Consider the following 13,221-nt stretch of genomic DNA (forward strand, 5'->3'; position numbering starts at 1 on the left):
TACCGTGAAAACGAATGAAGCTACCTGTTTCGAAATACCACCAATCCATTTTTCTAAAAATCTCGTATGATTTCCACAATGTTCCCCTCGCCCAAGTTTCACCCATTCATTTTGAATTTGCATCCATCATGCATGAAAAAAGAAAAAAACTCCAGTTTATAATACGGTGTATTAAAAAATTATAAATTGTTTCTTTTTACAATGTTAAGAAAAATATATATATATATATATATATATATATATAACATTTTTCTTTTCTTATGTTATTTAAATTTTGGAAAAAATTTACAAAGGTAGAAAAATGTGTACATATAAGTGCATGACTCAGAAATGAAGGTGCTAGTTGCATGTTTGATTTTGTTGAGACAGATGTGTACTGCAAAAATATGGTATTAAAATGGAAAGGGTGAAAAATGGCTATTTGAAATGAACTAGACTGAAGCAATTATCCCTCCCCCATTTCTCCTCCTGCCGTCTTCTACACAGTTTGATCAATCATTGAAGATTTGAATCTTAGACTATAGGTTCTTTTTCCATTTGATTCTGAGCATCATTTTTTTTGAGAAGTTCCAAGTAAACCTGCTGTTGTTCCTTCATTCGCACAAGGTCCCTCTGTATCAGTATCTGTTTTTGAAGCTTCTTTTTTAGTTCTTTGTTATTTTCCTTTTCCATTTTCATTTGTTTTGCAATGTCATTCATGTATTTATGTGAAGAAGTTGTGTTACATACATTAAGTGTTTCTGCATGATGATAATTATTCTCGTTTACACTTTTCACATTTATATGTTTCTCACCTTTATAGTCCTTATTTAAATCTTCATAATTGTTAGCTTCTGTTACGTAGTCATTATGGAATGTTTCTGAACGAGGAATTTTGTTAGACATATCTTTGTATAATACATGTTTATCATTATCACTATTGGATTCATTCGATGATGATATAAAGTTCCCATCATCATGTAGAGTGAGTGCTCCATTGATTCTCTTCATTGCATCATTTGAGTTGATCGTGTGTAAACTTCCCTTCGGGTACAAGTCCAAGTCACCATTCTCCTGCACACTTTTCGTACTTTTTTGATGAAAAATATTTTGAATTGATACATTATTATAGAATGAGGAGTTGTTATCTATTTGAGGTCCGCCATTTGCCTTCATGTCGTAATCCACTTTGCTCTCTTTGCCTGATCCCTCAATTTCGCTATCTTCCACATCTATCTCTAATTCTACTTCTTCTGCTTCCTCGTCTTCCACATCTTCTACTTCTTCTAGTTCCTCGTCTACTTCTTCTTCTAGTTCCTCGTCTACTTCTTCTTCTGATTCCTCGTCTACTTCTTCTTCTGATTCCTCGTCTACTTCTTCTTCTACTTCCTCGTCTACTTCTTCTTCTGCTTCCTCGTCTACTTCTTCTGCTTCCTCGTCTACTTCTTCTTCTGCTTCCTCGTCTACTTCTTCTTCTGCTTCCTCGTCTTCCACATCTCCTTCTTCCTCATCTTCCACATCTTCTACTTCTTCTTCCTCCTCGTCTACTTCTTCTTCTACTTCCTCGTCTACTTCTTCTTCTACTTCCTCGTCTACTTCTTCTTCTTCCTCCTCGTCTACTTCTTCTTCTACTTCCTCGTCTACTTCTTCTTCTTCTTCCTCGTCTTCTTCTTCTTCTTCTTCCTCTTCTTCTTCTTCTTCTTCTTCTTCTTCTTCTTCTTCTTCTTCTTCTTCTTCTTCTTCTTCTTCTTCTTCTTCTTCTTCTTCTTCTTCTTCTTCTTCTTCCTCTTCTTCTTCTTCTTCTTCTTCCTCGTCTTCTTCTTCTTCTTCTTCCTCGTCTTCTTCTTCTTCTTCTTCCTCGTCTACTTCTTCTTCTTCTTCCTCGTCTACTTCTTCTTCTACTTCCTCGTCTTCTTCTTCTTCTGCTTCCTCGTCTACTTCTTCTTCTACTTCCTCGTCTACTTCTTCTTCTGCTTCCTCGTCTTCCACATCTTCTACTTCTTCTTCTTCCTCATCTTCTACATCTTCTACTTCTTCTTCTTCCTCATCTTCTACATCTTCCACATCTTCTTCTTCCTCATCTTCTACATCTTCTTCCTCCTCATCTTCTACATCTTCTACTTCTTCTTCTTCCTCATCTTCTACATCTTCCACATATTCTGCTTCCTCTCTCACCTGCGCTTGGGCTATCTGGCAGTTGTGCACCCGAGGAATTACGGGGCCGTTAGACGAAAACTCCATTCGGGGTTCATCATTTTTCTTCTGCACATCTTGATGAGCTTGCATAGAAGAAGCATTGATTGGTTGTATACCACCTTTCATATCCTTTTGAATAAAATGATTCGCTTCTTCGCATCTATTTTTGAATCCGTTTGCAGGGGAATTCTCATTAATTCCATTCATCCCTGCATTGAAGCCATGCATTGGAAAAGGCTTACTGTTCAAGTTCATACTGAATTCATCGTTTGTGTAATCCATGTTTGAGATTACTACATCATTTGTATATTTTTTCAATTCCTTGGTAAGATTGATTTGTTTGTACGGCATAATAATGGGTTCATGAACAAATGGATTTTGTTTAGATTGTGTGATTCCAAATTCGATTGGTGGAGAAGGAGAAGGAATTGCCTCCATATTTTGAATATCTATGTTTTTTAAATCAAAATTGTGATTATTAATTTCGTCAATGTTTGAACCATTTTGTATATTTTTCATTTGAGATGATAAATGTAATGGACTTCTATCTGATATGTCTGTTAAATTTTGATCATTATACGTTTCGTTTCTTGTTCTAGTTCTGTTACTTTCAAATTGATATTGTTGAGTTGAAGCTTCTCTTGTGGTTCTGTTGTTGCTATGATTGGCCAGAGTAATGCTACTACCATTACCAATGTTACTACTTTGTAATGCAAAATTCGAATGTGGAATTTCTTCAGCTGGTCGTCTTTCATTCATGTTGAAATTTGTGAATCTACTATTAATGTATTTATTTTCATTTTCTTGGAGAAAAGTCTTATTTCCTGCTCTCAACATCATCACTTCATTATTTTTACACGGGATCATGGTAGAAAAATTGTTCAATGCAATGAGATTTCTTTCTTCCATGTTGATATTTTCACAACATTTTGAGGATTTTCTCCATTCATCAATGGAATATCTATTGGTGTTAATCAGTGGAAGTGCGGTATTTTTTTTTGAAAATTTCACACTTTGTAATCGATCTATGTGGTTCCCTACATCCACATTGCAGTTTTCCTTCATCTGGGTTCTATTTCTCATGTAATGCATTGGACTGACATGCAGATCCACAATTCGGTTACGGAGATCTGCTTCATTATAATTGTATCTATTCATATGTACATTTCCACCAATCTTTTTCGCATCCTTTGGAATAAATCTAAAATTGCATAAGTCTGTGCCTTGTATTATGTTGAAATTTGTGCAGTGCGTGGAGAAACTTCTTCTACCCTTTTCAGACATTCTAGAAACATTTTGACAAAAATTATTATCAAATGGAGACACCTTGCTTTGATTGTCTGTTCTAGAGACATTGGATGGAACAGCTTGATTCGTATCTCTTTTCTTTGTATTCCTTATGAAGGTCTTCCTCATGGGAGGAAGGGTGCAAATTCCTCTGTTTGCAACAAAGCTTGATCTTGGTGTCTTCTTTCCATTTTGGCAGGTTCCACCGTTGAATTTACTTCCACCTGTTTCGTCCGTTTCCACTTTTTTACTTAAGCTAGTTATCCCAAAAAACTCCATTATCATTCTAGTGTATGATTTGTTTTTCTTCGTTTCTGTGTTGTTCTCGTGTGCCTTATCCAGTGTACCACAAGTATTAGGAGGAGCCATTATCATGCTCGTGTTTTGCATTCTCTTAGTCTCCTTTTCATTTGCATGTACATTTCTGTCAAATCGTTTAAAATCAGTGTTATTATCTTCGTCCCATACCTTAGAACCCGTCTTCTTATCTGCATTTCCTCCACATTTAATGTCTTCTTCTCCTCCTTCTTCTTTTTCTCTGAATTTTCTCCTCTCTTCCCCTTGGTGATGCTTTTCCTTGCAATGAAAACTTCCACTATGTATTTCCTCATGGGAGAGCTTACACTTCTGCACGTATTTATTTGTTCTCATGATTTCTTCATTCCCTGGATCATCATCTAAATCATATGGAGACTCCCCTCCAGACTCATAGGAAGAATCATTGCCAGGCTCACCAGAAGAATCATCGTAAAACTCATGATCCTCTGAACTTTTATTGATCAACCCTTCAACGTTACCTGAACAGAAACATACATTAGTACATCCGCTGGTGGAATTAAGAACCATAGCATTGGTACACGTGTCACCAACTGTGTCTGTTTCGTCTGTTTCGACCTTTTCAATAGGTTCTCTCTTTTGAATTGCTTCTCCATTTTGAATTGCTCCTCCATTTTGGATGTCTTCAAAGTGGATACTGCTGCATCGCACATCTTCACACCCATTCATGAAAAACTTTTTCTTCTTCTTTGACAAGTTGATTGAAGGTTTTGTTAGAACCGGGATGGAAGATGAAACTATTGAAGCAGATACATGTGCAAATTCTTCTTCAGGAATGTTTTTTTTTTCCATCGAAAGTGAGTGATAATTAAAGACTTTACTACCCTTTTGACTAATTATTTCCCCATTATTAATACATTTCATGGACATATGATTTTCAGATATGTTTGTACCTGTCCCTTCTTCTTTTGGAAGATTCACTTTCTTTGAACAGTTTCTATTGAAAGAAGCTTTTTTTCTTGGGTATACAAGATTTGTTCGTGATCTATTGAAATTCTTATTTAAATTCTCATTTAAATTCTCTTTGTGAATATCTAAATCAGTTGTGAAAGATCTGGGATATGTTTTTATTTTATTTTCCTTTGATACATCAAACGGCAGAGAATCCAACTGATGCAAATGGGATATACTCTTATTTTCATTCAAATGAGTACACTTACTATTTTTTCCTGTGTATTTACTTTCTAGATATAGTTCATTCGTGTCTATATCTTCTTTATCTTCGCTTTGTTTTATTGGATTATGATTATTGCTTGTCAAACAATTCATACTATTAATAAATGGGTTCATAAAACCTTTAACTGCAATATTGTTACATGTGATTATTGGGAAGCGTGCAGGATTATGAATCTGTAATCTGTTCTTACTGATGCTTCTACTGTTCATCAAATTGAGTTGATTTGTTGCATCTTTATCTAAAATTTTATTTCTATTTTGATATATTTCTTGTATTTCATACGAATTATAATTTTTTTTATTTTGAATTTCACCTAATTTTAGTCTAGGGATAGGTATTTTATTTTTAATCATCACGTAATTGTCTGACATAGGTTCTGCAAAAGATATCGTTGTCTTTTCTCTACTTTTTTCATTTTCATTTTTAAAAATTGGAAAACTGTACGTCGTTGGTTTTCTGTTCATCTCATCAAGGTACACTTCACGCACAACATTGTCTTGATGATCTTTTTCCATTTCACAGCTTTCGTGCATCAACAATTTCATATTTTCATATGGAATCGATTCTGCTTTACCTGGAAAATTCCCGTTCGAAGGGGCTATTCCTGTATGGGTATTAAGGACACATCCCTTTTTTGTCTTACTCAATGTTGGTTGATGAGTTAAACCATTTCCTTTCACCATGTCTATATCTGCACTTGATTCTGTGCCAAATTCTGAATTTTTCGCATTCTCCTGACTTGCAGCACTACTTGTATATTTTTCTCTCAAGAATGAGCTCTCCATTTTTCGAGCTTTTTCACGTGAATCATTATTCGTGTACCTTTCTACTGACTTGTGAGTGTCATACAGGTTCTTTTTTCTGGACACATTGTTCATTTCTGTTGATGATTTAAGGAGATTGTTAAATATATCTCCCTCTGGTGCAGCGTGTTTTGTTATGTGGTTCAACGAACCCTCGTGACTTAACTTGTATGGTTTCTCTGCATCTAATTTTGATGCATCCAACTTTGGGAAATGCAATTGGACGGACCCAATTTTCGATTGATCAAATTCTTTAGAACCAAATTTCACCATTTTTAACTCTTCGTCATTTCCACTACGCAGGAGAAAATTGTTATAAACATTCATTGTCTTCGTGAAGGAAGTGTTTCCCTCTTCTCTTTCTTGCGATACTTGTCTCTTCTCAAGGTACTTCCTCTCTAATGAATCGGCATGATACTTCTTCTCTAATGAATCGACATGATACTTCTTCTCTAATGAATCGGCATGATACTTCCTCTCTAATGAATCGGCATGATACTTCTTCTCTAATGAATCGGCATGATACTTCTTCTCTAATGAATCGGCATGATACTTCCTCTCTAATGAATCGGCATGATACTTCCTCTCTAATGAATCGGCATGATACTTCCTCTCTAATGAATTGGCATGATACTTCCTCTCTAATGAATCGGCATGATACTTCCTCTCTAATGAATCGGCATTGTCGAGGAATTTATCTTGAACTGTGCCTCTTCCAATGTTACTGAGTGATTTATTCCTCATTGTATTCAAATTATAATTAAGATTGCTATTTGTCGACGCTGCATTCTTCACTTCTCCGTTATTTTCCATCACTTTGAACATACTGCAAGACTTATTACGTCCTGTTGCACCAAAACAAGTAGATGCAGATGGTAGTACTCTTTCATATATTATTTTGTGCTCTTTAGATGTGTCGTCTACCTTTCTTAATTTTTCATTGACATATTTATGCCAATTACAATCAAGACCATTTTGAAACACTTGTCTTCCTTTTAATTTTAAACTGATACATTTACTCTGTGAGTTATTGTAATTTTCATCTGTACAAAACATGTGGTTTCTAGATGGATTTGCATGATATTCTCCTTCATTATTTTGAATCATATATGAACTATTGTCTGATTCATCTTCAGCATAATATTGCGATTCTGTATATCCTATATTATTATCCTTCTTTGGAACGTTAATCAAAATTTCATAAACACGTGGAGGGTTATGTCTTAAGCTGCATAAGTTCTGTGTGGACTTACCTAGATCTTCTTCTTCGTTTAACTTTTTCATAATATTTTGTTCCATTTTTACGAGACTTTTACGTTTCTGTATTTTTTCTAATGGAGTCTTGTCTTCTATATTCAAAGAATGTCTCACATGGTCCTTTTGAATCGTTGCTTCATTCGCTTTAAGGTATTCTACATCTGCCTCTTCCCATGGTGCATTTGTTTTCTTCTCTCTGTTCGCTTGCATCGTGAGGGAGAGCTCGTCCGCGTGGGCATCACCACCATCATCATTATCATTATCATCACCACCATCATCATTATCATTATCATCACCACCATCATCATTATCATCACTATCATCACCACCACCATCAGCAGGATCCGTCGTGCACACCCGTTCTGTCAAATGTGGAGCGTTTCCACATGGTGCACTCCCGACATGCATCAAGCGTGACATGGATTTTCTTCTAGATTGAGATCCTCCTCGTGTCAAGGGGATGATGCTACTCTGAGGTGTGTTGGTTTTTCTAATTTTTGTCTTCTTTCTGCTATGATCAAATCTGTTGTTCATTGTAGTTATCACAGGTTTTGAGAATGATGTTATCCAGCTGTCTTTCTTGAATGAAACTTGTCTTGTTTTGCACATTGGATTGTTGTAATTTCTTAGATTCTTCACCCATGAATAATTTTCATTTAAACATTCTATGTGGTACAAATCGAATTTGTTGTTGATGGATGAACTTAATTTCCTCATTATAGAAGTCTTTCTGTCTATCAGGGAGTTCCATAGTTCTTCAAAAGCAGCATCTTCATCATAAGAAGTGTTACTATTGTGAGAGACACGACAATTGTAAGGGGTACGACAATTGTAAGAGGTGCGGTCATTGGAAGAAGTTCCTCGATTGGAAGAAGTTCCTCGATTGGGAGAGGCACGACCAAGAAGGGAGTTATGATATGGTTGAGCCTTTTCCATGTGTAAGTCCTCTTCTTTATCTTTTGTATCAGATAGTTTTTCCAGATTTTTGAACTTCCTGAACTCGTTAAGAAGACTTAACTTGTGCAGTTTGTCCATCGTTGAAAATTTGTGCATCATTTGTACCTTGGATAATTTATACTTTTCTAAACCATTAAAATCGGAGAGCGCTCTTTTGGATTTATGTAGACGAATTTCTTCGTCTTTCATGGTTTTCTGTTTTTTTCCTTTTTGAGTGATTTTCTTCTTCTCTTGCATATATTTTTTCTGTGTACTTAAATTTTTAATAAATGAAGAAACGGTATGTCTCTCGAAGTTTGGGATAACTTTTTTTGTATTCACACAGGATTGACTCTTTAAGTTGAAGCATTCATACTGTGACATCCTTCTTAGGTTACATCCATCGTGAAGAGTGTTACCTGCATTTCCAAAATTGTAAATATTCGACGATTTTTTATTGTTACTATCACTGTGTAAATTTTCTTTTCTTGTAGAAAAGCAGTTATATCTTTGCATTCCACATGTAGTACCCTGAACTACATCCTTCTTCATTGAATCTTCATCATTTCGTTCATTTTTTTTTTTCAAAATGTTTTTGCGACTTTCTTTCTTCTGTTTACTTCCCCCATTAGTTATTTCTCCTTTCTTGTTCTCTACCTCTTTCGAAATTTTATTTTTTATTTCTTCTTTGTCTGTTTGTTCATAGTAGAAAAGACAATTTCCGCTTCTGTTGCGACGTTCATCAGAGGGGTCCTTATTCTTGGAATCATCTTTAGCGAATCCAGTTGAAGAGAACCCATTTGGAGCGAACCCATTTGAAGCGAACCCATTTGGAGCGAACCCATTTGGAGCGAACCCATTTGGAGCGAACCCATTTGGAGAGAACCCATTTGGGGAGAACCCATTTGGACCAGACTCACTGTCGTTAGGACCAATTTCTGCTTTGCAGCTGTCATAGAAACAACCTCTATATTTCACTACACGCCCAATGGAAGAATTAATTTCACTGGGAGTGACATCTCGACTATCCTTCTTAACCTTGCGAAATTCTACACCAACAGTATTGTTAACCTTTCTGGAAATGGACTCACATGCTGTCGTGTCCTGACTCGTTTTCTTAGTTTTGTATTTGATATTTCTAACTTTTCCACCCATCTGGCTATTATGAGAAGTATCATTCGATGTCTTAAAATTGGTTACAAATTTTCTACCGCTTACTTGTCCATGTGAATAGGAGCGAACTAAATCATTAAAATGAACAGATGGTTTTTCATTAAATTTTTTATTATGAACAGATCGTGATCGAACACTTTTATTAGAGGATTTCTCTAAAGGATTTTTCCTTTGTGTCATTTCTTTTTCATCTTGTGAATATAATTTCTGTATTTTTTTTATATATTCTTTTCTATTGAGAAGTATTTCGTTAGCTGTCTTCTGATATATATAAGGAATATTTTCCCATTTTTCACACTTTTTCATTTTTTCGATTTTGCTAATTTCAACATTTAGGAGATATAATGCTGTTCCTAGAGAAACATTTTTCAATGTCTGTATTTCTTTTATCAGTTTCTCTGCACTAAGGAAGTTGTTTATCAGTGCATTTCTACCCAGTTGACTCTCCACATTATTTATCTTACTATTCTGTCTACTCCTTTCGCTAGTTCCACTTCTCCTCTTCCCGCAGCTGCTTCCCCTCGCATTCTTTTCCTTCACACCACTTTTAGAACATCCAATGCTCAACCCTCTCTGTTTCTTTTCTTCCTTTATTACCTCCTTCTTATTTCTAACGAGGTCTACAATATTGTTGTAAATACTCATGGTGCGTTCATGGAAGTATCAACAGGAGAGAGAAAAAATGGCAAGTCGAAAGCCGTACCCCCGAGGCCACTATTCGGCCCGTATACAAAAGGAGTGACGTGAAAAAATTGAAGTAAAAAAAATGAAGTAAAAAAATTGAAGTAGAAAAATTGAAGTAAAAAAATTGAAGTAAAAAAATTGAAGTAGAAAAATTGAAGTAAAAAAATTGAAGTAGAAAAATTGAAGTAGAAAAATTGAAGTAGAAAAATTGAAGTAGAAAAATTTCCAGTTGCGATAAATAGAACAAGACAAACAGTTTTGATATTTCTAAGATAAGAAGACCTTTTTTCCCCTCCCTTCTTTTTGTTCTTGTCTGAAAGAGGAAAAGTAGAGATTCCTGCGTGTGTGTAAATGTTGTAATCACACAAAAGAACAAAATAGTTACATTTGCAAGTATGTGTTGTACCACATGCTCCTAATGCAACAAAGAAAATTTACTAGCATCATGAAAACGAAAAGGAAAAAAAAAAAAAAAAAAAAAAAAAAAAAAAAAAAAAAAAATATATCCTCATGGATGATATTTTTTTTTTTTTTTTTTTTTTTTTTTTTTTTTTAGCGTGCCTTGTTTCACTTAATTGCTGACATTTAAAAAAATATATTTTTTTTTTCTTTTTTTTTTTAAAAAAAAATATAAACAAGTGTACCCACCATTACAAATTGAGAAAAAAGAAAGGAACTGATTTATTTTGTACGTGTGCTTATACTGAGGGAAGGAAAAGCCCCTTATACACCTTCTGCACCCTTATTTTGATATACTGAACAGCATACAAATGAATAGGTAAAAAGAATGCACGCACAAATATATGTAAACAAAAAATCTAACGCATTAAGAAAGAATCTCTCCTAATGTGCACACACATAGTGCAATGCACCTTTTCATGGATTTTCCTGGTGTGATTAAAATTAAATTGGTGATTTTTTTTTTTTTTTTTCATATCATTTGTGCTTCTTTTGCACTTTGAAAAATAAGATTAGAAATGGGGAGACGGGTATGTGTGCTGATGAAATGGACACGAACGTAGCGACCGCTGCGCAGGTTGCGTGGTGCACGCGTGAGAGTGACTTTTTTGTTTCGTTTTATTTTGTTTTGTTTTGCTTTGTTTTGCTTTGTTTTTATTTTGTTCTCCTTTTCCTTTTTCTTTTTCTCGCTGTTCCTTTGTATATACATAGGACGACTATGCTGTTCCAAAGGTGGTCGACCGTTCGCGTGTCCATTTTATTTATTGTCTTTTATGTGCACTTACACTCGTATCCAGTTTACAAATAAAAAGTTCATGGAGGAGAAATGGTGGTTGTCTGAGATTGTGTTGTCGTGCTTTTTCATTAGGCCAAGGTTTTTTTTTTTTTTTTTTTTTTTGTTTTCCCCGCACCTCATTTCGATATATCTAGTTTATCTCAGTTTGCACGAGCACGAGAGAAAACAAGTGAAGAGTTGTTATTATTTTATGATTATTTTGTAATTTTATTACTTTTGTTTTGTTGTTACTGTATTATTTTTCTTGGAAAGAAAGTTGTTACTCCTTTACTTGATCACCTCGATAGGACAAAATGGACGTGTAGACAGAGGGGAGGTATAAAAAAAAACAAAAAAAAAAAAAAAAAAATTAAAACGGTCAGAACAATCAAAGCAATCAAATCAATCAAAACGGTCAGAACAATCAAAGCAATCAAATCAATCAAAACGGCTAGAACAATCAAATCAGTCAAAACGGTCAAAACAATCAAAATTCATTTTCACATTTAAGTGGAAGTGTGATATGCATGCACTTATATGCAGCTTTGGGTGCGGAAGAACCGATGCAAGGTGCATAAAAAATGTATATAACATGTAAGTTTAAGAAAAAATATACACACGTGTGTATATTAGAATGTTCTCTCACTTGTACCGCTTCCCTATAGACAAAGATAAAAGTTAAAACAGAAAAAAGGCAAAAAGGGTAATAAAAAAAAAAAAATAATAAAATATCAAAAAATCATACGTGTTCCGCTTCCAACAAAAAAAAAAAAATAATAAAATAAAAAAATAACGACTATGGTTAACAATATTATAATGGCAACAAATTAGTGAATGTTTCGTGGATGTCCTTTTTATGTGTGACACCCATCACACTAAGGGTAGAAGGAGAAAAAAAAAAGAAAAAAAAAAAGACAAGAGCAGGTAGGTAAAGAAGCACATAGCTGAATATATATATATATATATATATATATATATATGTATAGACATGCACAACATATGGGAGAGAGATAGTCTATTAAGAAAAGTTTTCACTAATGAAAAAATGCGCCATAAATGAAAATTGGACTTACGTGTTTGTTCTATTACTTGTTCTATAGTTGTTAAGGTATAATAAGGACACAAGAAATTTCATTTTTCCTCAAAAAAAAAAGGGAGTGAAGACGGGGGAGGAAAAAGTAATAATTTTTTACAAATTTTTTATTTTAAAAGACTTGTCATGTGGGAATTCAGTAGTGTTACATCTCTTATTTTCTACTATGCATTTTTGCAATTCCCTTAAGATAATTAAAAATAACATACCGTATGATGTTGTTTTAGCTATAAAATATTTTTTTTTCTATTTTATCGTGAAAAGAAGAGAGAAAAAAAAGGGAAATACTTTGTTGTATGGTCAATTTCGAGGAAGTAAGCATGTCAAATTTAGATCTCCCGACGCTTTGCTTCCCACAATGCTTATATGCATATGTATACATGTATATGTTATATATTCATATGTATATATGCATATGTATACATGTATATAATACATAGGTAAACGTCTACTTATTTTTCCATTCACGCAAAATGTGCGGAATTCGTGAAAATTTATTCTCCCAAGAATGTATATGTAAGTGTGGGGGGGGGTAAATGTGAAAACGATGATTAGTGGACGTTTCTTTTTTTTTTTTTTTTTTTTTGCATACATCCATTTATATGTTTGTTCTACCTATACAATGGAAAATGAAAATAATTTTTTCATTAGTAAACAAAGGAAGGGTAGTGGATAACCTTGAAGAAAAAAAAAAAAAAAAAGATTCAAAACATGTATTATTTTTATCTTAAAACTCTTTTCACATTCGTAAAGTTTGCTTCAAACAGGAATATGGTCAAAATGGAACATATTCATGTAATGTTCCTCCATTTTATTAACTTTATCAGCCACCTTTTTTTTTTTTTTTTTTTTTTTTTTTTTCTATGATTTTGAATTCCAGAAATTTGTTTAATTTCGTTATTCCCAATAAGTAGGAAGGTTAGGTTATTATATGTATCTACATGTAACTGTGTTTTTGTTTTTAATAAAAATGAACACAAATTCTCTTTAATCAGATCTCACCAAAGTATGAGTATTTTTTTAATATGAATCATGTGCAAACAAGGGTAACAATATTATAATCAAA

At 34.0% G+C, this 13,221-nt stretch overlaps 1 protein-coding gene across 1 annotated transcript; it reads right to left on the minus strand.

The window, feature by feature from the left end:
* Positions 1-513: 513 nt before the first annotated feature.
* PGO_102240 (hypothetical protein) lies at positions 514-9,789 on the minus strand (the record flags this gene model as incomplete). The annotated part of the gene is made up of 1 exon (XM_028688254.1): positions 514-9,789. The coding sequence occupies one exon, from the start codon at positions 9,787-9,789 to the stop codon at positions 514-516; it is 9,276 nt and encodes a 3,091-aa protein (XP_028544055.1).
* Between the last annotated feature and the right edge of the window lie 3,432 nt (positions 9,790-13,221).

Source organism: Plasmodium gonderi, assembly GCF_002157705.1.
Source record: "Plasmodium gonderi DNA, contig: Chr10, whole genome shotgun sequence".
Taxonomy (NCBI): domain Eukaryota; phylum Apicomplexa; class Aconoidasida; order Haemosporida; family Plasmodiidae; genus Plasmodium; species Plasmodium gonderi.